We start from the raw sequence: 26,491 nt of genomic DNA on the forward strand, positions 1-26,491 counted from the left end.
AAAAAAAAAAAAAAGAAGAAGCAAAAAGCAGAAACAAACTTACACGCATATGTTTACAGCAGTACAATTCACAATTGCAAAGATGTGGAACCAACCTAAGTCCCCATAGACTAATGAGTGGATAAAGAAAAGGTGGTATTATAAACAACAGAATACTACTCAGTCATAAAAGATACAAGATAATGCCTTTCCTATTAACTTGAATGGAGCTGGAGGCCATTATTCTACGTGAAGTAACTTAGAAGTAGAAAATCAAAAACTTTATGTTCTCACCTATAAGTGGGAGCTAGGCTATAAGTATGCAAAGGCATACAGTAAGATGTAATGGACTTTAGAGATTCAGAAGGGACAGGTTGAAATGGAGGATAGAGTTTTAAAACTACATATTATATACAATGCATGCTACTTGGGTGAGGAGCGCATTAAAATCTCTGAATTCACCACTATATAATTCATTCATATAACAAAAATCCACTTGTACACAAAAACTTATTGAAATATTTTTTTTAAGCATGGCACCTTGGCATGCTGAGTACCTTGAACTAAGGGAGATTGGAAGGACTTCAGAAGCCAAGACTTCCTTGCCTCTTCTTTTATTCCTTCTCCCACTCTTTTTTTGTCCCTGAAACAAGTCGTAGAAACAAGAATTCTTTTCCCCCAAGATGGGTGATAGAAACTAGAATGCCTCTTCTTCAAAGCAAGCCTCAACATCTAGAAATGTCATTTTCTCCCTTCTCCCTTGAAGATCCTCATTCCAGAGGGTTCCTATTTCATACCCAGGAGGAAGGAATGCTACTCCAGAGGCCAAAAAGAATCTGAACAGACAGGACTCGCTGCATTTTCTTCCTTTAGTCTGTTCTCATTAGATCACACTCTTTTGTCCAATCACATTTCTACATGACTGCCTATTCTTCACAAACTCTAAGTATAAAAACTGACAGTTTTCCCTTAGTCTTTGTGTCTTCATTTCTGAAAGTTTTCATGTCATGTAAGACTATGATTAAATAAATGTGTTATGCTTTAAATATATACATTTGAACATTTACATTTCCAAGCACATTACATGTAGCTATTAATTTGTCCCTTACAAGAATCCTTGGAGATGGATGCCATTATTAACCCTATATTACAGAGTGGGAACTAAGCCTGAGCAAATGAGGTAGCCTGTGAAAGGTCACATGGCTAGTGTGAAAAATAACCAGGCTTCAAACAGTCAAATTGACTTTAAAACCTGATCTGGAAGCCTCTATGCTATACCACCTACTATGCTTAACCATTGTGCTTTAAAATGATAATATCATTAGGCAGATATACTTATATTGACTCTAATACCTTTTTCTGTTATTCAGAAAGTGCTTAAATGATTCATGAATACGATTTTTATAGCCTGAGGCTGAGGACGATCTTCTGGTTGCTTAGTCAGAAGATATTCTTCCAACAGCTAGAAGACCCAATGCTGTACTGTATGTTGAGTACAATTTTTGGTACTATAACCATTCTGAAATGAAAAATCAATTGGTATTTTATAGTATGTACAGTACTGCTTTCTCATATTTCCATTTAGAAGAAAATAAATAATACTAGAAAAGATATTTTGACTTTTTTAACACATGGAAATAAGAAGGAGGAGCCATTTTTGCTAAGAACCATACTAAATATAAAATCTTTTAGCACTCTTGACCAAGATAGAAGTTGTACGTAGTGGAAGTCAATCTGACTTTTCAGCCAAATCAGCCATTCTCCTTAACAGTGTGGCCAATAAGATTTACAGGGTAAAAAAGTCTCAAAACCAGAATTTATCTTCTGCTTCTCTTGGCAAATGGAATCATGTCTAAGAACAAAAAGCAGGATAGTACATAGTTGCTTACAGCTGATTTGATAAATAATTCATATGTGACGTTACCAGCTAGCCAAGGAGCTTTTCAGTATAGGGATGCATAGTGCATCACTGACTCTATTTAGCAATCTTTATCTCTCAAGCAGATTTGCCAAATGGGCAAACCTTTTTCCAAACCTTTTGTTTTGTGCCTGTTTGTATTAAATACTGTAAAAGATATCTTAAACATATTTTGTCACCATAACATCTTAGTGTTTCATGTTTCAGTGGCCAACAAAAAATTTAAATATGCATGGGTTATATTATATTATTTGATGTAGGGTTTGTAGATTACAGCTACATTAAAAATAAACCATATTTTTGTCCAGTCAATAAAACTATCACAAACTAGAATCAAATACCAAAATATTATTTATATACTTCGTGTCCTGAAATGCATGACTTATGGAATATCTCATTTTAGCCACACTTATTTTAACAGCATATACTATACATAAATAATATTTCATATACATAGATAATAACATTTCAACCCAATGTTAGTTAAATTCAGTTTGATTTTGGTGTACTATTAAACTATCATCAAATATAAAGAATTTTCCCCTTTGTAAAGTTTTTTCCATAGACTTCTAAGATAATTTTTGCAAAGTAAGCCTTTATAATTACATTCACAAATGCAAATATTAATAGCAAGAATATCAATGATGTTACAGATAATTTAGGTTGCTAATTTCTTTAAAATTTTCTTTGAAACTGAACATTGCCCCAAAATATCATAGAACTGGAAATGAAATATATAAAATGCCTAAGGATGAAGAATATCTAGCATTATGTATCTGTTTACATTCTTTCTACTGTGATCTAAATATCCTCATCAGCATTTGATGATCATAATTATTCTAAATTACATATCTTTTTTATTTTTTGAAGAGTGAGGCAACTTAAGAATTAATAAATCATGGAGAGAAAATTCTGTTTTTCTTCACCAGTATTGTCATCTATCAGAAGCTTTAGGTTATTCTTCAAAGGGAATAATTGACAAGCATAAATGATGCAATATGTGTTAGAAAAGTTCCAGTCAGTAATTCAGAGATGTTTATAGCTTCCAGAGAAAGAATCTGAGAATGTGTTACCCTTAAGGAATCCCTGAGTATTCACAGCAAGCCCATCTGCTCCTATAGAAACCTAATCCAAAAACAAATCTGGGCTCACTTCCCACAAAGAAGTTTCCCTAGCTTTACAACGGAATTGAAAGTTTCAAAAATAATAAGACTACAGCAATAATAGGAGCTATTTGAGACATCCAATTGCAATTTACTACAGTAATTTATCACTTAAAAAAATAACTTACCGCCCCCATTCTTCTGACATAGGTATGGAAATCGCCACACATTTCCTAAACCTACAGAAAATCCAACTTGGGCCAGGATGTATTGTAGTTTACTGTTCCAAGCTGGTCTTTCATCTTCAACTTCAGATCCTTCTTCAACCTCTGTATCTTTCTCTTCTTGGCCATCAACAATTAATTCACTTGTCTTAAAAGCATCCTCAGCTGAGTCTTCATTGGAAAGAAGGTCTTTGACAGACTCAGTAACATCATCATCTAATTCTCTTTTTACCACCTTGCTGTTTTTAGGCATTGGAAAGTATGTGAAGTATTATTAAAGAAAAAACAAAAAACTCCTTTGTGGCAAATATGTTAATTCTGTTTTTTGAAACAATGTTACTTGATATGAAGACCAAGAAGGTACCAAATAAATCCTTGATTCCAGGTGATAAAGTCTTCTGGATTCTGAATCCGTATGTCCAATATTCTGTAGGTACCTGTAAAATTATAAGTTGAAATATGATGATATTTGATGATGAAAAAATATTTAAAATATCAAATTATTCTTTTCTGTTCATTTTTATGATAGAAAGTCTTTCTACAGAGTATAAAACATATAATTGTTTTTAGCTTTTCAGAGCTTAATATTCTTGTAATTATAATAATTGTAAAGCACATATGAGCTTCAAATACAATCTTCTTAGCTAATTTCCTCCTTCTTGCAAAACTCTCAGATATACTCCAATGCATAATGAATATCTGTTCATTAGTAACTAAACTTTTATGACTCTTTTTCTTAATTCTTTCTATTTTCCTCCCTGACTAAAGCAGATCTTTTCTTATATATCCCTGATTTTGTTCCTTGTAGAATTGTATATACAACTGCATACCAACTCTGTAAATTTGTTTTATATACAATCTCTTCTGTTCAAATATTCATCATTTACTCATTTAATTGTTCTTTTAAAAAATTTAATCTAATTTATTTTTGGAGACAGGGTCTTTCTCTGTGACCCAGGCTGGAGAGCCATGGCACAATCAGGACTCACTGCAGCCTGTACCTCACCCAGAGATCCTCTTGCCTCAGTCCCACAAGTAGCTACAGGTGTGTGCCACCAGATCCAGCTAATTTTAGTTTTCCTTTTTTTTTTTTTTTTTTTTTATGTTGCCCAAGCAGGTCTTGAACTTCTGAGCTCAAGCTAGATCCTGCCTCGGCCTCCCACAGTGCTGGGATTATATTGCATAAGCCATCACACTCAACCCATTTGAATTTATTGTGATGGGGCTTTATGTGATACAATAATCAATGAAATGTACAGAGCATGTTTTTAAGGATCTTATATTTAATAGAAAGAAAGGTATATCAAATAACAATACCATAATGTGGAACTTAAATGACCCAACATCATTACAACAGAAAAGATCAGGAAAGTTGGATAAAATTAGAGTTCAGCATAAATGGAGTGAGGTCATACCTAAACATAAGGAAAAGTATAAATGAGATGAGAAGTGGTAAAAATGCACAATATATATGTGATCAGTCTCTTAACAGCTCAAGAAAAACTGCAAACACATTGGGATTTTTTTTTTCCTTTTCCTATTTGCATGTTACATCTCCTATCCTTTTCCCCAGTCAGACACAGACCAAGTAAGTATACAACACATGTCTGCAGACCAGCAACACTGTCTGTGTTAAAAGTGAATAAACATATGAGTGTTCAAAGCTGGATCAGGAAGCTTCTGAAATGGTAGCCCAAGAACTCTGCCCTTTATTTCTGGAACAAAATAGAATTTCTTAAGAGAACTGCTATTAGATTTACATTAAAAGTCAAAGAAAACAGCTGTCATATTTCAATCTATAATCTTAGTGAGCAAGACAGAATGTTGGGTAACCCAATGGAAAGAAAATTTTTTAATTGACTATGTAACTAATTTGTTGCCTTTAGGCTAGGATGATGTTTAGTTGTGCGTAACATTAAAAGACATACCCTAAGAGCAAACACTACTCATTTAGGATTTGGTGACAATTAAGAGAAAACTGTTTAGAAAATTGTGAAAGAGATGCATTCCCAAAATATTTTCAGTGATAGACACATCTCTAGAATAGGTGAAAAACTTCCCACAGTGATTATTTTAAACTGATAAAAACAGATAGTACACTTGATCTTAGTGAAAAGGCTGAGAAGCGATCACAGTGACTAATTTAAAGAGACCAACAAGGTTTTGATATGAAAATAATTCAGGAGATTTGGGGTTGTGTCTGTTTAATTTACATTATTTTTCCCCACAAGTCAATAAATATTAGTTGAATATGTTAATAAATATAGCCATTGAAAAACTGAAATAAGTAAACTTTCTAGATAGTGTTTGCTGGAAGAAGACCTGATATATAAAAAAATTGTGATTTGTAAGACATGAATTATCCAGAAAAAAGGTTTACATTTATTAAACTATCTAAAGATAAAATGTGTTGGCATAGTAACAAGTGACATACAGATAAGAGCATGGATTTTCATCTGACAAATTTGGAGTTGTGTCCTAGCATTACAACTTATTAGTTGTGTAAAAACTGGTAGTTATGTCTCTCTTAACTCAGTTCCCACAATAAACATTGGTTTCTTCTTCCATTTGCTTTTTCCATACAGATAGAAAAGGAGTGTATCCAAGCTTAGAGATATTATTATAGTAAAAGCACTCAACATTTTATAAAGAAAAAAATTTTTAAAGTGTTAACCATGAATCTACCCCCAAACTTTTAAAGAAATTATTATATTTCTTCTATACATTTCTATTCTTTGCAGAAAAAAATACACAAAAAAATCAAAATAAAAGGTAATACCTTTGGCTACTGCTGCATGTTTTTTACTTACCAAGTGACCAATTTTCACCAATTTATGTAAGATATCCTTTGGCAAAGTTTACACTTAAAAATTCTGATCAGACTACCTGAAGGTCATAATTTCTATTTTTAAAAATAGCATCTAATGCAGACAAATTTTAAGTGCAATATTATATCATAAATACTTTGAATATATATAAATATACTATAGATATTGTATAATAACAACCCCAGCCAAACTTTATATAACATTTATTAAAAAGGGAGTTAAAATGGGCATTTGCGTGCATTAAGAACTCCTTTTCTAAGCAAAGAAAATAATGAATACTTAATGATATTATAAATAAAATAAGCTTTCTTTTCTTATTATCTTATTTTTCTTACTGTCTCCCACTTCTTGGTCTGTCTGGGGTGGTTGTAGGAATATAGTGGAAGTATTGTAATTAACATTAAAATGTTCACAGTAACATATAAGTCTAGGAGAAAGTAAGTCATTGCCTTGAGAATGACTTTGTTTATCTTACCCTCATATAATCAATGTTTAAACTTGTCAAGTTGAATGAATGAACTGAAATGTTTAAAGAATAAGATCATATAACTAAACAAGTATTTTGCACTATTAGATGTTTTCATTTTTGTTTGTAGTTTAACCCCAAGACCATGCACTCACTGAACATAAGAATTAACTTCTTGGGCACAGAATTCATAAAGCCAAAAGTAAATAAATAAATTTCGTTTCTGAAGAGATTAAAACTAAATAAAGCAACAACAATTTGGAAGCCAGATCAATTTCAAATGTTTAAGAGTGACTTTCTTGAAGGATAGGCGTTTCTTTAAATTCCAAAAGCATGCCTAAAAACCTTAGTCCATAAATGTAGTCCATAAACATAGAGTAGAAAGAAAATAGTAAGAGAGGTTGACAACTGCCAAAAATGCTGCATCTGGGAATAGAAGAAGAAATGAACAGAAATGTCTGGTAAGAGAGAGAGGGTGGTAAATTATCAGTGTTTGATAGGTTATATGGACAGTAGTAGAATCAGTTTCAAGTAACAGCACAGCCTCTGCCAAGTTAGCAGCATTCATTCTTGTGACAGATAATCAACTGAGGAACAAAGTATCACCAACTGCACTTCATCTGCACCGAAGAGTTGTAATACTTGTTCTCATCATTATTTGGTAAAAGCCTCCTATCTACAACTGCACGATAGAGCAGGAGACAACAAAATATTGCTCATGAGCCAAATACAACCCATCATCTGTATTTTGTAATAAAATTGTATTGGCATGTATCCAGGCCCAGAGATTTACATAGTGCTGTGGCTGATTTTGTGCTACAACAACGGAGTTATTGTTAGGGACCTTAAAGCCTAACATGTTTACTAACTCTTTACTGAAAACATTTGCCAATCTGTCTTTCAGAGAATAAATCTAAATTGAAAATGTGATTTTCCCACATTGATTTTGTATCCGGAGACGTTGCTGAAGTTGCTCATCAACTTGAGATTTTGGACTGAGACGATGGAGTTTTATAAATATACAATCATGTCATCTGCAAATAGAGACAATTTGACTTCCTCTTTTCCTAATTGGATATCCTTTATTTCTTTGCCTTGTCTGGTTACTCTGGCCAGAACTACCAATATTATGTTGAATAGGATTGGTGAGAGAGGGCATCCTTGTCTTGTGCCAGTTTTCAAAGGAAATGCTTTCAGTTTTGGCCTATTCAGTATGATATTGGCTGTGTGTCTGTCATAAATAGATCTTATTATTTTGAGACATGCTCCAGCAATACTTAGTTTATTGAGTTTTTAGCTTGAGGGCGTGTTGAATTTTGTCGAAGTCCTTTTGTGCAGCTATTGAGATAATCATGTCGTTTTTGTCATTAGTTCTGTTTATATATGGATTACATTTATCGATTTGCATATGTTGAACCAGCCTTGCATCCCAGGGATGAAGCCAACTTAATCGTAGTGGATAAGTTTTTTGATGTGCTGTTGGATTCGGTTTGCCAGTATGTTATTGAGATTTTTTGCATTGATGTTCATCAAGGATATTGGCCTGAAATTTTCTTTTTTGTTGTATCTCTGTCAGGTTTTGGTATCAGGATGATGCTGACCTCATAAAACAAGTTAGGGAGGATTCCCTCTTTTTGTATTATTTGGAATAGTTTCAGAAGGAAAGGTACCAACTCCTCTTTGTACCTCCAGTAGAATTTGGCTGTGGATCCATATGGTCCTGGTCTTTTTTGTTGGTAGGCTATTAATTACTGCCTCAATATCAGAACTTGTTATTGGTCTATTCAGGGATTGGACTTCTTCCTGGTTTAGTCGTGGGATGGTGTATGTGTCCAGCAATTTATCTATTTCTTCTAGATTTTCTAGTTTATTTCCACAGAGGTATTTATAGAATTCTCTGATGGTAGTTTGTTTTTCTGTGGGATCAGTGGTGATATCCCTGTTATCATTTTTTACTGTGTCTATTTGACTTTTTTCTCTTTTCTTCTTGTTTTGTCTGGCTTGCGATCTATCTATTTTGTTAGTCTTTTCAAAAAACCAGCTCCTGGATTCATTGATTTTTTGAAGGGTTTTTCCTGTCTCTGTCTCCTTCAGTTCTGCTCTGATCTTAGTTATTTCTTGTCGTCTACCAGCTTTTGAATTTGTTTGCCCTTGCTTCTTTAGTTCAGTTCATTGTGATGTTAGGGTGTTGATTTTAGATCTTTCCTTCTTTCTCTTGTGGGCATTTAGTGCAGCCAACAAACATGAATAAAGTTCATCATTACTGGTCATTAAAGAAATGCAAATCAAAACCACAATGAGATACCATGTCATGCCAGTCAGAATGGTGATCATTAAAAAGTCAGGGAACAATGGATGCTGGAGAGGATGTGGAGAAAGAGGAACACTTTTATACTGTTGGTGGGAGTGTAAATTAGTTCAACCATTGTGGAAGACAGTGTGGCAATACCTCAAGGATCTAGAACTAGAAATACCATTTGACCCGGCAATCCCATTGCTGGGCATATACCCAAAGGATTATAAATCATTCAATTATAAAGACACATGCACACGTATGTTTATTGTGGCACTGTTCACAATAGAAAAGACTTGGAACCAACCTAAATTCCCATCAATGACACGCTGGATAAAAAAAAATGTGGCACATATACACCATGGAATACTATGCAGTTATAAAAAAAGGATGCGTTCACATCCTTTTCAGAGACATGGATGAAGCTAGAAACCATCACCTTCAACAAACTAACACAAGAACAGAAAAAGAAAACCAAACATCACATGTTCTCACTCATAGGTGGGAGTTGAACAATGAGAACACATGGACACAGGGAAGGGAACATCACACACTGGGGCCTATTGGGAGGTTAGGAGGATAGGGGAGGGATAGCATTAAGAGAAATATCTAATGTAGATGACTAGTTGATGGGTGCAGCAAACCACCATGGCACATGTATACCTATGTAACAAACCTGCATGTTCTGCACATATACCCCAGAACTTAAAAGTATAATAATAAAAAAAATATATATGGAGTTCCCCAGCTCACTCTATTTGTATGGCACTACTTTCCATGCCAAAATATATTCCAATATAAAACGTTTCCTATTCAAAATGAGTAGCTTCAAATAATGAAAAATACATGTATGAAAATGGAGAGATAGAGGTGAGAGTTGAAAGAGGAAGAAACATAAGCAAAAGACATATACAGAATATAAATATATACCCAGAAACAATGTGCTTCAGAGTTACAAAAATATCATTTATTTAAAACAAATCTCATGGAATTGAAAGTAAAGATTAACTGAAACAAAAATGTAAGTGGATGAACACAAGAAATGGGAGAATTCATCATAGGATTAGAAATCACATTAGAAACAACTGAAGGCTGGACATGGTGACTCATGCCTATAATCCCAGCACTTTGGGAGGCTGAGGCAGGTGGATCACTTGAGACCAGGAGCTCAAGACCAGCCTGGCCAATATGGTGAAACCCCCTCTCTACCAAAAAAAAAAAATACAAAAATTAGCTGGGTGTGGTGATGGGGACCTGTAATCCCAGCTATTCAGGAGGCTGAAGCAGGAGAATCATTTGAACCCAGGAGACACAGGGTGCAGGCAGAGTTTTCAGAGATCAAGCCATGGCATCTCAGCCTAGGTGACAGAGCAAGACTCTGTCTCAAAAAAATAGTAATAACAAACACACAAACAAACAAAACAGTGGAAACTATAGCTGAGACTTGGAGGACAGATGTAAAGAAACTTCACAAAAAAGAAATGAAAAGATATAAATATCTTAATGTAATTTAGAAGAAAGCTAATGGAAACAGAAGCCAGCTAAAGGTAATCCAGCAAACTTATAATTGGTATAGCCAAACACAATAATAGAATTAATAAAACACAAAATACTAAAAGAAAAGCAGAGATTTTGCTTAAAGACTTGTATTTGCAAATAATAATAATATGGAAGAGTAAACACTGATAAATTACTAAGATAAAGAATCCCTAGGGATTTAAAGCAGAAGTAGAAAGGTAAAGTTTAAAAACATCTCATAATATTCATTAATTTCTATAAAAACTAAGAGAAAAAATATATTATTTTCAGTTTTATACCCAATTAGTTTGTATTCCAATTATAAAAGCCACAGGCAAATATTCCTATGCATGACAGAACTGATGAGCCCTATGGGATGAAGAAGTGGAAATGAAGGGAAAGACTACATAATCATAAAATTTAGCCAAAGAGAGAAAACAAAGTAAAAGATCTCAGTAACAGAGAAGGCATGTTAAAAAATAGACGTAGGCTTTAATTTAAGCAAGGAGGTATGGTTTATATTTTATAGAAATTATGTGGAGGGGACAATTATAAATTAAATTATAAAAATAAAAATCGAAATGAGAAGAGAAAAAAAGAATTAAAAGTGTTAAAATATGCTCATTTTTCATGCAGAAAGTAATAGATATTGTGTAAATATGACTGGGTTGGGTGCAGTGGTCACGCCCATGATCCCAGCACTGGGAGGCTGAGGTACAGATCACTTGAGGCCAGTAGTTAAAGACCAGCCTGGCCAACATGGTGTAAACACATCTTTACCAAAAACAACAAAAATTAGCCGGGCTTGGTGGCATGCACCTTTAGTTCCAGCTTCTTGAGTGGCTGAGGCACGAGAATCGCTTGAGCCCAGGAGATGGAGGTTGCAGTTAGCCAAGATCATGCCAATGTACTCCAGCCTGGGTGACAGAGCAAGACCCGCACCCTCCCCCACAAAAAAAAAAAAAAAAGCATGAAAACTTACAATGTAAACGAGTATACTGACCTCAATCTCTTTACGTTCTCATATAATCTTTCTTAATTGTAATAGGATATTATAAGAATCAATGTCTTAATGCGAATAGACATGCATTGGTGCCAAACATTTATACATAGATTTTAGAAAGAGACTGAGTTCAAATAGTAACTTTATCACTTACGGTTTTACGACCCTGGCCAAGTTACTACCCTGTGCTTCAGTTTCTTCATTTACAAAATGAGAACAATAATATACTTATCTACTAATAAAGTGCATAGGTCAATGTCAGCACACTGAGAGGTTTCAATATATACTCTTTTATTATTATGATTATCACCACACTAAGACTATATTGTAACTGATTTGTTATATATCCTTCTGTAATATTAAGGACAATATTAAGTCCAGAGCCAATGCTACATGTTTTTGCTTTCTCCTTAACACAGCTTTTTATATCAGTTATCCATTTTTGCACATCAAATTACCTCTATATTTAGCGGTTTTGAAAAACAATTTTATTTGCTCATGATTCTTTGAATCAGCAGTGTGAGACAGGTTTACATGATCAGTTGTTCTTGAATCGGGTCCTGCACTGCAGCAATCTGTCAGTTCCAGGGAGGTGATCCAATATCATCAAACTGGCATTCTAGCAAAATGCAGGCTATGAGCTGGAGTACTGTGGTTCACTTATAAGTAATCTCTCCAAAATGCAAGCTACAACTTGTTCATATTGTAGCTCAGATTTCCAGCTGTAGCCAAATAAAGATGAATCCAATGCACAAGTGCTACTGAAGCCTCCCTGTATTTCACATTTGCTAATGCCTCATTGGCCAAAAAAAGCCTCAAACCTAAGTCCATACTGATTCAAGAGTAGAGACATAAACCTTACTTTTTGATGGAAGGGGTAACAAAACCCTACTGCAAAAGGCATGAGTAGACAGGAAAAAAAAAAAATACTGTCCCTATCTTTCAAGAAAACAGTTCAACATTTGCTTAGTTTCCATCTCCCTGGAGTTTGAATCTTGAGGAGAAGAACAAAGAGATCAAAAAGTAAGCATGTCATCCAATCCCATCAAAGGCATTATGCTCAGGCTGTAAATACTAACGTAGTCATGGACCTTGGTTCCTGGTGTTCAGAACTATTTTCATTCTTGCCCTTTTCCATCTCATTGCCAAGCACCCCATTTTTCTTTGAGCTCCTGTGACTGCCAGTATTACTTTTTTTTGCCTCTTATTCAGCATCAGTTTCTACAGCTTGCAAAGAACCCCAAATGACACACCAATTATGAATCAAAAACTACTGCTATCTTTCCATTCACCTATCCATGTATATGAACATAAATACACAAATATGTTGGGAACTTTATATTATTTAAATTTGCATTTATATTTACGTCTTTCTCATTATCTCATTTTTTGTATTGCATTAGTTACCTTCATGTATTTTTCAAAACAAATCTAGAAGCACTTAAAACTAGATCCTAAAGTTTTTTAAACCATGATAATAAATTTCCAACTCAGTGGTTCTTAATCCCAATCATTTTACTTTTTGTGTTCTTTTTCAAGATCATTTCACCTATTCTAGGTTCCTTTATTTCCACATACATTTTGAAATCAGCTTGACAATTTCTACCGCACACACAAAAAACAGCCTACTCGAATTTAAAATGGAAATACATTGAATTTACGGATCTATTTGGGGAGCAACAACCTTTAAAATTTTGAGGTTTCTAGTCTATTAACTTGGTATATCTTTTTCTATTCATGGTATATCTATTTCTTTATTTCATGTCTTTAATTTCTCTCAACAATGTTTCAGAGATTTCAATGTATTGGTCTTGCACATTTTTTGTTAAATTTATCTCTAATTAGTTTGTGTTTAGGGTATGATTGTAAATTTTTTTCTTAGTTTCAGGTTGTAATTGTATTTTGCTTGTATATGGAATATAACATTTTTCATATAGGCTTCTGCCCACAAAGATGTTAAATCAAGTTTTGTATCTTTCTAAGACCCTGGTGGATCTCCACTTACAAAATCATTTCATCAGTAAATAAAGATAATTTAACTTCCATTTTTACAATTGTTTACCTTTAATTTCTTTCTCTTTTTTTATTGTACTTTAGATTCCGGTGTACATGTGCAGATCATGCCAGATTGTTGCATAGGTACATTCATGGCAAGGTGGTTTGCTGCCTCCATCCCCCCATCACCTATACCTGACATTTCTCCCCCTCATTATCCCTTCCCACCATCCCTCCCACTGTCCCTCCCCTAGCCCCTGACAAGGGACCCCAGTGTGTGATGCTCCCCTCCCTATGTCCACGTGTTTGCACTGTTCAACACTCACTTATGAGTGAGAACATGCAGTGATTGATTTTCTGTTCTTGTGTCAGTTTGCTGAGAATGACAGTTTCCAGTTTCATCCATGTCCCTATGACATCCACCAAAACATTGAATAGAAATGCTAAAGGCAGACAACTTCAAATGTCTCAGTGTTATTTGGGAAGTAGTACAATGTTAGTTGGGGATTTTTTTAATAGATCCTTTTACTAGTTTAGAGCAGTTACTTTTTATTCTTAGTTCAGTGAGGTTTCTATTTTGAATTATTGTATTAAATTTTGACTAATAATTTTTGCTTTTATTAAGATAACCATATCACTTCTTCATCTATTGATATGGAGTATCACACTCACTGCTTTTGTGCCTTAAAACAATATTTCATTTAAGAGATAAACCTCACTTGATCATAATGAATTACCTTTTTAATATATCACTAAAATAAATCTGCTATATTTTGTCACAGATTTTCTTGCAACTACATTCATGGGAAAGTGGGTGTATATATAAATATAAATATATATATATTATTTTGATTCTCTGATTTTGGTGGTGTCTTAGAAAGCTTTAAATTTTTTCTCTTTTATTTTCTAATAGTATATGTGTAGAATTAGTTTCACTTCTTTTTTAAATGTTTGGCAGCACTTACTAATAAAACCATGTGGGCTTGGGGTTTTCTTTCTGAGATGTTTTAAATTAAAAATTCAATGTATTTCATTGATATATAGCTACTAAGGTTTTCCTTTTCTTGTTATGTTACTTTTGGTAAGCCATCTTTTTGAAGGATTTGTCCATTTCATCTAAGGTGCCAAACTCATTGGCATAAAGTGCTCTATAATATTCCACAGTTTCTAAAAACATGTATAGAATTCATCATCCTATCTCATTTTTTAATTACTGATATTGGTAATAAGTCTTTTTCTTTCTTTCTGTCTTGACCAATATTGCTATAATATGTTCCCTACAAAATTAACTCAATACTTTCTGCAATTCTTGTTCCATCTTTCAAGACTTTCTACCTCCCAAGTTATTGTTACAATCTCTTTTGAAATTATATTAAATTTTAATTAACATTTCCAGTGAAAATACGCAAACACTTGAAATTGCAGGTAGGTATCTGCATTTGACTATGATGGATGACTCAAACAAATATATCTGCACTGGCTAATTTTTGGCATTTGCCACAAGCTTAGTATTCTATAATAAAGTACTAGAACACCAATAAATTATCTCCTTGACTTTGGCAACTTAAAATTTTACTGAAAAAAAAAAGTGTTATTTAAATATGAACTAATCTGAATATGGAATTTTAAATTCTTTACAGATTCAAATTAAATGCAATTTTCTATTTTCCAATATAGAACAAAAATAAAGACCATCTGAATAAAATCAAAATTTGGACCATATTGTAATGCTCAAGAAATGTTGTCACCATATGCTGATTAGTTTATAGTTATGTTATAATCACAGAGGAAAAATATTTTTATCAAGAGATTTGATGAAATACTGAAATAATAATCTTGATAATATGAGATATTTCTAACAATACAGAATTCAACCTAAAATTTATTTTGCAAATTATTTTCTCCTTTATGTAAAATTTTTGCATTGAGCTAAAAAATAATTACAAAACCAATCAAAAGGAAGGTAACATTTTTTATAAGTAACAATACAAACTCACAATTTATATTTCAATAAATATACGTTTTTATTCCAAAAGTGGGCTATAAATAACACACCTATCAGAATGGCTAAACTTTGTTTTAGACTAATAACACCCAATGTTGGTGAGGATTTGTAGAAACTAATGTTGCTGGTAGAAATGAAAATTGGTACAGCCACTCTGAAAAAAACTTCGTTACTTTTAACACTAATAAAGACTTCTCATAGTAACCAGCAACTACATTTCAGGGATAAATCAAAGAAAAATTAAAAACTTACAAAACTTGTATACAAATATCTATAGTTGCTTTACTCATAACAGCCAAAAACTAGAAACTACCAGTATGTGTTTTAATGGGTGAATGGTTAAATTCTGCTACATTCAAACCACTCAGCAGTAGAAAAAACTATTGACACATGCAACAACTTGTAGGTACCTAAAGGAAATGATACTCAGTGAAAAAATATATAAAAATGCCAATTTCAAAGAAATACACATATAATTATTTTGTTTATATAACATTTGTGAAATAACATAATTATGTTGTGAACATAATTATAGAAATGAACAACATATTCATGGTTTGAAGAGCTGGGGATGGGGATGGTGAGTGGGTGTGCTTATAAAAGAGTAGCAGGAGAGAATCATATGGTATGGCACAGGTTACTATCTTCATTGTGGTAAGGGATAACACAAAGCTACATATTTTATAAAATTGCATAGAGCCATAAACATAGACATACTATGGATTACACCAACACCAATATGGTGGTTTTGATAGCGTACTATAACTTATCTAAGATGTTAAACTGGTGGGGAAGTTGAGTAAATGGTGCGCAGACCTCCATGTGCACCCTTCTGTGAAATTGTAATTATTTCCAAATTAATTATAATTATAAAGCAATTTACATAAATTGGAGTATATTTTTGTTGACTTCTGTGAACCAAAGATAGACAATCTTTCAAAAGTCTTTTAAAGATTTCTGAAATAGACAAGTATTTTTAAAACAAAGTTTTATTAACATATTAAGAACACCTCAGACTTAGGCATGATATTCATTTCCTGAAGATTTCTTTAAAAAATTACTTCAAATTTAATGATTCTAAACAACAGAAATGTATTCTTTCATATTTCTAGAGACCAAAGAATCCAAAATAAGTTTCAGTCAACCAAAATCAAGGCGTTAGCAGGTCAGTATTTTCTTGGAGGCTCTAGGGGAGAGTGTGAACTTTGCCTTCTCCAGCTTCTGGTGGCTGCTGGAATTCCTCAATTTGTGGCCTCATTACTCCATTCTCCGTTTCTGTGGTCACATTGCCTACTTCTTTCTACTTGAGTCTATATTCCTCTCCATCTTTCTTATAAAGATGCTTGCCATGGTATATAGGGCCTATCTGGGTCTTACGAAATCGTATCTTCATCTCAATACTGTATCTGCAAAAACCTCTCTTTCAAATTAGGTAACATTTATACATGTCAGGGAGTAGGAACTGGACACATCTTTAGGAGGCATATGCTATTATTTAAATTAATTTATATTATGTTTTCTAAAAATATTAATTTAAAGGCACTCAACATGTCTTATTTGTTCACATATCTTCAGAAAATGTTGATCTTTTATAGTTATTTGCTGTAGTAGACTGTTTTCCTCTTTTAAATCTGGGTTAACTTTGAGCTTGCTTTGACCAGAAGGCAGAAGCAGTGAAACTATGTCAGTTCCAAGGCTAAAGAAGCTTGGCAGTTTCTGCTTTCCCTCTTTTGGAAGCTAGGCACTGTGTAAAAAGTCTACTCCTCCTGCTAGAAACCCCATGTGGAAAGAGTGAGACAAAGGGGAGGGAAAGAGAGGGAGAGAGGGGAAGGGAAAGAGGGAGAGAGAGAGAGTCTCAAGCAACCACATCAGAGGTGAAGCTCCAAGCAGAAGAACAAAGATGTTGATATTCTAGCCCTAGCTGAACTGCCAGCTAACACCAATTAGAACAGATGAACCACCCAAATAAGCCCAACCAGCCCACAGAGGAATGAGTTAAAAAGTCTATTTTTTTAAGACACTATGTTGTAGAATGGTTTGTTTTATAACAATAGATACATGAAACATTTGTCTATTGATAAGATTAATTACGTATTGGCATTAACTAAAATTATACATACTTTATTGAAATTTAAGATATTGTTCAATAATCTGTTCACAATGCGGCTAGATATATGTAGAGGATATGTGTTTTAGTTGTTTAAATACACACAGTGATTTTCTTTTAAGCACAAAATAGGTATTAACTTTCAAAGCCACATTTTGTCAATCATATGTAAAGCTGCATATAGTAAATTTCATGCTTAAGGCACCTTGGATATCATAAGTGAAAGAGATATTATCATTGCAAAATCTGCAGACATCAAAATGACCATGGAGAATACTAACAAAAACTCTAAAAACATAAAATTTGTAACTTAGATGTGACCAATCAGTTCCTTAAAAAACACAAAGTACCACAACTTAGCCAATATGAAATAGATATTTTAATAGCTATATAACCAATAAAAAGGTGAATGCATAATTTTAAAACTGTCACAAAAGAAGTCTCACTGGAAAATTCTACCAAACATTTAAAAAAGAATTAACAACAATTCTACTCAATCTCTCCAGACAATAGAAGATAATAGAATAATTCGTATTTCATTTTATGAAAGCAGTATTACTCAGATACCAACACCAGGAAAAGATCATACCAAAAAAGAAAACTACAGATGAGTATTCCTAATGAATATAGACACAAAATTCCTTTACACAGTATTAGAAAACAGAATTCAGTGAAATATAAAAAGAATTATTTTCCATGACCAAGTAGGATTTATTCTAATTATTTAAGGTTGGTTCAATATTCAAAAATCAACACGTAATCTACAATAATAACAGTCTAAAGGAAAAATTACATAACCATAACAACTGATGCAGAAAATATAAAATTCAACATCCATTTATGATTTTAAAAAATGTCAAAAATTAGGAATAGAGGGAAACTCTCTCAACTTGATCAAAAGCATCTACCAAAAATGTACAATTGACATTATATTTACTGGTGAAAGACTAAATGCTTTTCTTTTAGGATGAGAAACAAGATAAAAACATCTACTCTCACACTCTTACTCAGTATAGTATTGGAATTTCTAAGCAGTGGCAGGAGGCAAGTAAAAGGAAATACAGTCACCCCTTCATGTCCAAGGGGCATTGTTCAAGGACCTCCCACAAATATCAAGATCCTCAGATGTTCAAGTTGCACATTCATCTGTGTGTCCAGCATCCCTCAAGTACTATATTTCACATCTACATTTGGTTGAGTCTGTGGATGCAGAACCTAAGGATACAGAAGGCTAACTGTATAAGTCACATAAATCAAGAAAGAAGAAAGTCTGCACTTTTCATATTGCAGACATCCTGATGGTCTATATTATAAATTTTAATGAACCCACAAAAATACCTTCTATAGTAACAGTCCCAAGAAGTCACAGAATACAAGTTAAACATATACAAATCATTTATAGTTCCATATGTTAGCAATAAACAAGTGGACACAGAAAGTAAAACTGCAATAGCATTTACAATCACTAAAAATGAAATAATTACATGAAAATGTAACAAAACCTGGATGGTACATTTTTGCTGAATACTACAAAGTGCTGATAAAGTAAATGAAAGAAGATCTAAACATATAGGAAGACATGTCATGTTCACAGATTTGAAAACTCTACATAGGAAATATGTCAAATTTTCCCAAATTTATATATGGTTAAATAAAATTCCTATCAAAATACTAGTGACATTTTTCTATAAAGAAGATTACAGAAAATTAGAGGAACTACAACAATTTTAAAACATAAGAATAAAGTGGGAGGAAATATTCTACCTAATTTTAAGACTTATTATGTAGCTACAGTAATGAAGTCTACATGAGGTTGGTGAAAGGATAGACAAAAATGAATGTAACAGAAGAGGCTACCCAGAAAGAAGTGAACACAATACGCCCAAGTGATTTTTGATAAAGGTACCAAAGCAATTTCAATGGAGAAAAAAATAATTCTTTCAACAAATCGTTCTGGAAATAATTGGACATCCCTAGGCAAAAGTATAACCTGAACCTAAACCTCACACCTTATACAAAAATTAATTAAAAATGAATCACAAACTTAAGTGGAAAATATAAAACTTCAAGAAAAAAAATCATCAGATAAAATCTTTGAAATCTACAATCAACCAAAGAGTTCTCAGACATGACAAAAGCAGGATTCAGCAACACAAAAATTGATAAACAGGGCCTCAAAATTTGAAACCTTTGCTCTGTGAAAGAACCTATTAAGGCGATGAAAACACAAGCTTAAGAATGGGAGAATATATTTGAAGATCATAAAGGACTGGTATTTAGGATATACAAAGAACTCTTAAAGCTCGTCCATCATTAATAAAATACGAAAATGGGTACAGATATTCTATTAAATATACATGATTGACAAATAAGCACATGAAATGAGGCTCAATATTATTAGCCATTAGGTAAATGCAAATTTAAAAATACTATGAGATGTTGCTACATACCTATCAGAATGGCCAAAATATAGTGACAACCAAATTCTGGCAAGGATGCAGAGAAAATGGATCATTTACTCACTACCAGTGAGAATGTAAAATTGTACAAACAACCTGGAAAACAGTTTGATGGTTTATTTAAAAACTAAACACACAACTACAATATAACTGAGCAATTGCTCTAATTTATCACAGATAAACAAAAACTTATGTTCCACAAAAGACTATGCAGGAATGGCCGCAGCAGTTTTATTTACAACAACCCTAAGCCAGAAATAATCCAGATGTCATTCAATGGGTGAATAGTTATAAATTCTGGCACATCCATACTGTGAAGTGCTACTCAGCAAAAATTATTGATATACATAACTTTGATTAATCTACAGAAAATTATGCTGAGTGAAAAAACATCAGTTCAAAAACATTTAATAGTGTATGATTATATTCATATAACATTCTTGAAATGACCAAAAAATAAATACAGAGAACAGAATAGAGGTTGCCAGGAGTTAAGGAGAGCCTGGGTACTGGAGCGAAGGGGTTGTGGTTATAAAAGGCCAACACTGGGAATCCTTACGTGATGGAACTCTTTTGTAACTTGACTGTATCGATGTCAATATTCTGATTAGGAAGCTGTAATGCAGTTATCAAAAAATGTTATGTTTGCAGGAAATTTGTCAAGAGCTCACAAGAACTCTCTGTTTTATTTCTTAACAACTACATGGGATTCAATACCCATCTCAAAATTAAGACTTTTTTCTTAAAATTATGCTTTTTTTGCTGGTATAATTGGCTAACTTTGTTAAAACAAGTTCTAAATCTCCTTAGCCAATATAATTTTATTACAAAAAATCTTGAAAGAGGAAGCTTTCTTGTAAATTCAGAAACAACAAAAATCAGGGAGTCATCAAAATACCCACTGACTTTTGCACCTTACTAATTTCATGACATCTAATGAATGAATAGAACTCTATCAAAGGTGTTTATTTGCCTCTGTCTTCACTTTAAAATATTTTATATATTTATATTTTGAACACAGAACACTATAATATGGTATTAAAGTGTACAGTTTTATATATATATGAGAGATGTTTATATATATAAAACTGTATACTTTAATATATATATTAAACATATATATATAAAACATATATATATATATCTTCCTGTCCTTTTTCCCTAGAATATACTGTATCATCTCTACCTCTCAATAAGTAATCAAAGTCTTCCATAAATATTTTCTGTATATTCATGCTTATATATATATATGTGTGTGTGTGTGTACACACACTTAAACACAAGACATATATTCAAGCTAATATGTGTTTTCTCCCCACCAGCCCCCTAATCTACTTCTTTTTACACTATTACTATATGCATAATTCTACATCTTAGTTTCTTACTCAAATAAATTCTTCAAAACTTTTTATCTCAATGTAGTAGCTTCATTAAAAAAATCGATATGATATTCCTTGGTATAGGTACATCATATATTTAGATCATTGCTACTAAAATGTTTCAACAAATTACTCTGTATATCTTCCATCTCCATATTTGTAGAATAAATTCCTAGAACTGGAACAGCTTGATCAAGATATGAGCTTTTATAATTTTGATAAATATTGCAAAACAGCCCTTTATAAAAATTGTGTCCATTTGCACTATACCAGCAATGTATGAGAGTGCCTGCTTTCTTTTACCTTCTTCTATATAATAAGTAATCTCTTTGATCTTTGCCAATCGGATAGGTGAAAAGTTCCTAGAGTATGCATTCTATCTAAAAATAAAAATCAATTAATCTTATGTGAAAAGATACCTTAGCAGATTAATCACAAGGAAATATAGTGACCTTCAAGGCTGAACACAATTTACAACTCTGCCCTGTGTCAAGAGACATTATCCATTTGAAATTGCCCTATATCCCAGTCTATTCTTAGGGCTTGTTGTTCACAGAAAAAGAGATGATTACTACTGGTCAAAGTTATTATTTAAGCAGACAAATGTATCAAAATTTTTTTACTAAAGACTGCCAGAAGAGTGGTGTTATAAGCAAAGTGGAAATGAATCTAAAGATTGCTGCTATGTAACCTTGAATGTTGTTCATGCATCCAACTATGCATGTGGATTTTTATTAACACCATCTTCTGAGAAACCATTTCAAAATCTACTCTGCATAGGAATATATTAGTATATCCTATCATGCATATGGATGTAGTAATAAGAATTAACATACTCTTCCGCAAGGTGTGAGGTCAATTGAGAAGTGAAAGAAAAGTTTTTAGGATCTTTTGTTAGCCACCAAGGTCTCTTTTGAGTCTGCCATTCTAAGTAAATGATTCAATTACCTAGATGATATAACCCCAGAGTTTAAAGGAATGCAAATATTGTAACTATTCACATACAAATTTTATTTTATGACAGAAGAAGCATATTTATAATTTGAACTATGATCACTGGGTAAGGAAATAACTATGAATATGGACTTTAGATTTTAGTAACTATTCTGTCTTATTTTAAATGCTTCAGTAGACAAGTAAGTCATCTTATTTGATTATTGGTGTCTCTCATAACTGTTATCCAGTTTTAAGATTCTGCATTATTTCATATTTATTGAGTGATAGAGTACTTAGCTCCTAGAAACATATATAAATACCTTTCTTAATTCCATTAAAATACATCTTGAGTTAACTATACTAGAATATAAAATAATTTTTAAATCAAGTATCTAATGTGCAATCAGAAAAAAGAAAAGCTTATCAACAGTAAAATATTATCTTTGTTAAAAATTCTATTAATTCCTCTCATCCTAAATAAAAACACAGACTGAAAACTTTATTTGGAGAAAAATGGTTCATAAATTCCATTTCAAATTTGTTGGGATATGTTTTACTCCAACAAATATATATGGATCATTGATGATGCCAATAGAAAACGCAACAACGCAGAAAAATAAAATCGCCTGATTTTGATAGTCAAATATATTGAATTTAATATGAGAGAAAAAAAATACATATTGTTTGTTAGTCCAAACTGCACCATGTTATAAGCTCCCTGCTATTTTGCAAACCTTGGTCAAAGCAAAACATTTCACAGGGGGTTCCAGTTGTGAGAAACATGCCGCTAACCACCTGACCACAAGGCAGACAAAGGCCTAATTAAAGAAACATCCCTATCATATCTTGCTGGACAAAGGTCCAAGGAACACCGGAACATCAGAACGACATCCCACTGCAACAAGGGCAGCAATCCACACTGCTCTGACTCCTTCTGCCCGTACCTATAAATTGCCCCAGCCTGTAACCGGTAGTGGGCTCTGGCATTAGGCTGGTTCCCCACTTCTGTAGGTTTTATGCTGGACATAAAGCCTGCATTTGCTGTTGAGCCGCCCTCTTTCTGCGTGTGTCTTTCTTTAACCCTCACCTTCCCTTCAAAACCTAACACTGTTCAAAGAAAATTTAGTTCATCATTAAGTATTTATTAAGAACATTCAAGACAAGCCCAGTACTAGGTGCCTAAGACATAAGCAGGTCTGCATTTCAGCACTGTTCTTGCAGAAATGAGGCTGGGTGAGTGAGGGGCTTGATGGGGCTGTGTCTGCAGAGAATAATTCCTCAAAGCGAACACTTTGTTGCTGGTATCCTGGAAAAGCAATCAGGCATTGACAGGTAGAAAATAGTTTTTACAGAATGGGCGACGAGGAGCCCAAAGGCAGCATATAAAGCAAATCCTTCCCTTCTCCCATACTTCTTAAGTAATGAACCGCAAGGATGGTGCAGACTAAGACTGGGTCTACCTTTAAGATCTGGAGGGGAAAATGGCAAGACCAGAAGAAACGGTCGCAGTCTCATTTGCATAAGCACCCAAACACTGCTCACGTCACTGTGCCGGAGTCCGGACCCCGCCCCGTCTTACTCCAGCCTTTCCCGGCGAGGGAGGAGGATGGAAAGGGAAAGCGGTACGCTGGTGAGCGCGACCCTAAGGGCTTTGCTTTCCTCAAATGTGTATCAAAGGCTGCTCCTCAGCTCAGGGAAAATAATTCCCGCTCCCTCAGCCTGAGCCACTGGGTGGGTCTTGTCTGCCCTCGGAACGACTCGGGCGTCTTGATTCATTCTTATGGATTAGGCTGGTGTGCTACGTTACAGTGCAAGGATTTCCCTGTACTCAATACAGTCTTCTTCCCGGCCACACACAGACCAGCCCAGTGAAAGAAAGGTAGAAACGGTCTGGGTTTCTAACTGCTTCCTATCTTCTTAAAATCCCAGCAGCACCACCCTCACCGCCACACTCTCGAATTCCAGGATGCGCAGAAACACAGGAGCAGTGATTTCTCCAACAGCCACGTGCCTTGCGCACGGCGAAAGGCCCCCTTTCGGGCCATTTATCACAGGATACCTCAAGCAAAAGGGAACTGTGGTCACGTGCAAACACTCTGTCCTCGGAAGTCGCCTTCTGCCTTGGCAAAAGCGAACGGAAGCTAATGAGTAATAAGGCTCTGCTCTCCCAGCCCCATCGCCCACCTGCACAAGATTTAGCTTCCAATTCACCTCGCGCCACTCTCTGTCCCGACCCTCCCAACTTTCCTCTCGGACTTCCCCGTGTCGGACCCCACCCTTCAACCCGGACTTGACTTGGAAACGAGTAGGTCTCTGGGGATGCCGTGGGCAATTTCCACGACGGGAAGAAAGGATGGCGGCACGTTTCGACCCATGTGCTTCCCCTTACATGTGCAACCTGTCGCCACCCCCCACCCTGATTGTGCAGAAGTGTAGAGTTAGAAGGTTGCTCGCCCAGCCCAGCTTCTCCCTCCCAGGGCTTTTTGAGCTGCCCTCCCTCCTCCCAGCCCAGGACGCAGCGAGTCCTTCCCGGCATCCATCCATCAATTCGTTCCCAGTGCTGGTGCCCAGGCTCCTGGGTGGTTAATGGCGAGCCCCACCTCACCCCCAATTGTGCCCTTAGCGTAGGAGCTTGCCATTACCGTCAGGGTGTCTTGACCAAGCGCCTCTTGCTGCCTCCACGTCCCGGCAGGAGCAGCCCCACTCGCGAAAGGGTAGGGTCCAGGTGGCTGTGACGGAGGCCGAAGAGGAGCTATTTGTAGCGAAGCAGCTTCTTGCCTAGGCTGGGCCCCGGAGCTGGGTTTTGGGGGTCTCTGCCCTGCAGGCTAGCAAGGAGAGACTCGTGAGTGCCTGTGTGTCTGCCAGGGAAACAGCACGGGATACAGGCGCGCGAGTGCGGGTGCGCGTGTGCATGCGTGTGTGCGCGCGCGCGCGTGTGTATATGTGTGAGGGTGTGACGGAGGCGCCCACGTGCCCGGCCCACCCGTGCTGCGGCCGCCTACAGGCTGCAGAGGAGAAGGGTAGGCAGTGGGCGGCGGCGGGGCGCGGAGGGGTAGCCTGGAGCCTAGGCCGGGCGCTGCAGCTCCCCGCGGCAAAACCCAGTGATGCAGCGACCACTGCGGCTGCCCAGCGGCGTCTTCCCAGCGGCGGGATGCAACTGAGGAAGCCCGCTCCAAAGCAAAACAAAACAAATTCCTCCAGCCATCCCATCTTCCCCCAACCCACTCAGCCGAAAGAATGGATACTAGTTGCCCGCCCCTGGCTTTTGTCTCGGTGAGAATGATAGGCATGGTCCTACCTGGCACGGTCTGAATATTCTCTAAGAGTCAGTAATGGGACTAGAAGAAATGGGTGACCCAAAGAACCCTTTTCCTATCTCCCCAAGCCGGCCATGTATATCTCTTGCAAAAGAAAAAGCCTCTGGGCATTGGCTTCTCCCTCAGGCGGTGGCTGATAGCGCTCAGTGATTCTCGCCAGGTTATGAAAGGCCATTTTAGAAAGCTTGTTCCCACCCCCCATCCTGTGCTGGTGCCTCAGCAGCTGAATCTTTTCCAAGGGGTCTCATTAAAAGATGAAGTCTGACTTACCTCTGCTGACAATCAAGGCATGGTTATAATTAAGCCACGTGGAGAATTCCTAAAATATATATTTCTGAACACAAAGCTTAGCCTCCTTTTGAAAATGGCTGAACCGTCCCCTAAACAGTGCATATGCCCTAGGGATGAAAATTTCCGTCCTTGAAACGTTCAAAATTGGAAAGAAATGCAAAATGAACCTAGAACGTAGATAGAAACGTTCAGTAACTTAGCAAAGTACATTTTTCACTTCCAGATGATTAGTATTGCCATTAAAAAATACTAATGTGCACTTTTAGGCCTTCCAACAATTCCTTAGATTTTTACGGTTGGTATCCAATTAAGATTGAATTAAATAATAAGGCCATTGCAGACAGGTTTTTCATGCAGTGAAAAATCTCTTGGAAAGAAATCACAAGACCTAAATTTCAGGTCAGAACATTGCTACTAATCCTTAGCTTTCATAGCAGCCAAGAGAGCTTTTTCTCAGCCTCTCTTCCAATCCTAACTTTGAAAAATTAAAAGTTAAGAAATTAAATTAGATTTGATCCCCTGACATTTCTCCCCTGCCATGAGTGAATAAATGCTCTTTGATAAATGCACCACAGGAAAAAAATAAAACCAGCCAAAATAAACCTTTTCTAGAACTTTTTTTTTTTTTGCTTTTTGCTTTTTACTTCACATATTGGTGACCGGCAAATAT

The 26,491-nt window shown here is 35.2% G+C and overlaps 1 protein-coding gene and 1 pseudogene across 2 annotated transcripts in view; both read right to left on the reverse strand.

Annotated features, from left to right (window-relative positions):
• SLC6A15 (solute carrier family 6 member 15) overlaps positions 1 to 25,196 on the reverse strand; it is a 52,902-nt gene extending 27,706 nt beyond the window's left edge. Inside the window, exons 1-2 of one of the 2 annotated variants that reach the window (XM_017506822.2) lie at positions 24,856 to 25,196; positions 3,189 to 3,661 (exon numbers count right to left, since the gene is read on the reverse strand). In XM_017506822.2, the coding sequence (XP_017362311.1) occupies positions 3,189 to 3,477 (289 nt within the window). In that variant the 5' untranslated portion in view covers positions 3,478 to 3,661; positions 24,856 to 25,196. Of the gene's footprint in view, positions 1 to 3,188; positions 3,662 to 11,866; positions 12,113 to 24,855 lie in introns of those variants that run through there. The other variant, XM_037730803.1, reaches the window with a different exon arrangement.
• Positions 5,201 to 5,354, reverse strand: LOC119467989 (annotated as a pseudogene).
• Positions 25,197 to 26,491: the final 1,295 nt, after the last annotated feature.

The sequence above is a fragment of the Cebus imitator genome, unplaced genomic scaffold (assembly GCF_001604975.1).
Source record: "Cebus imitator isolate Cc_AM_T3 unplaced genomic scaffold, Cebus_imitator-1.0 Scaffold362, whole genome shotgun sequence".
Classification (NCBI taxonomy): domain Eukaryota; kingdom Metazoa; phylum Chordata; class Mammalia; order Primates; family Cebidae; genus Cebus; species Cebus imitator.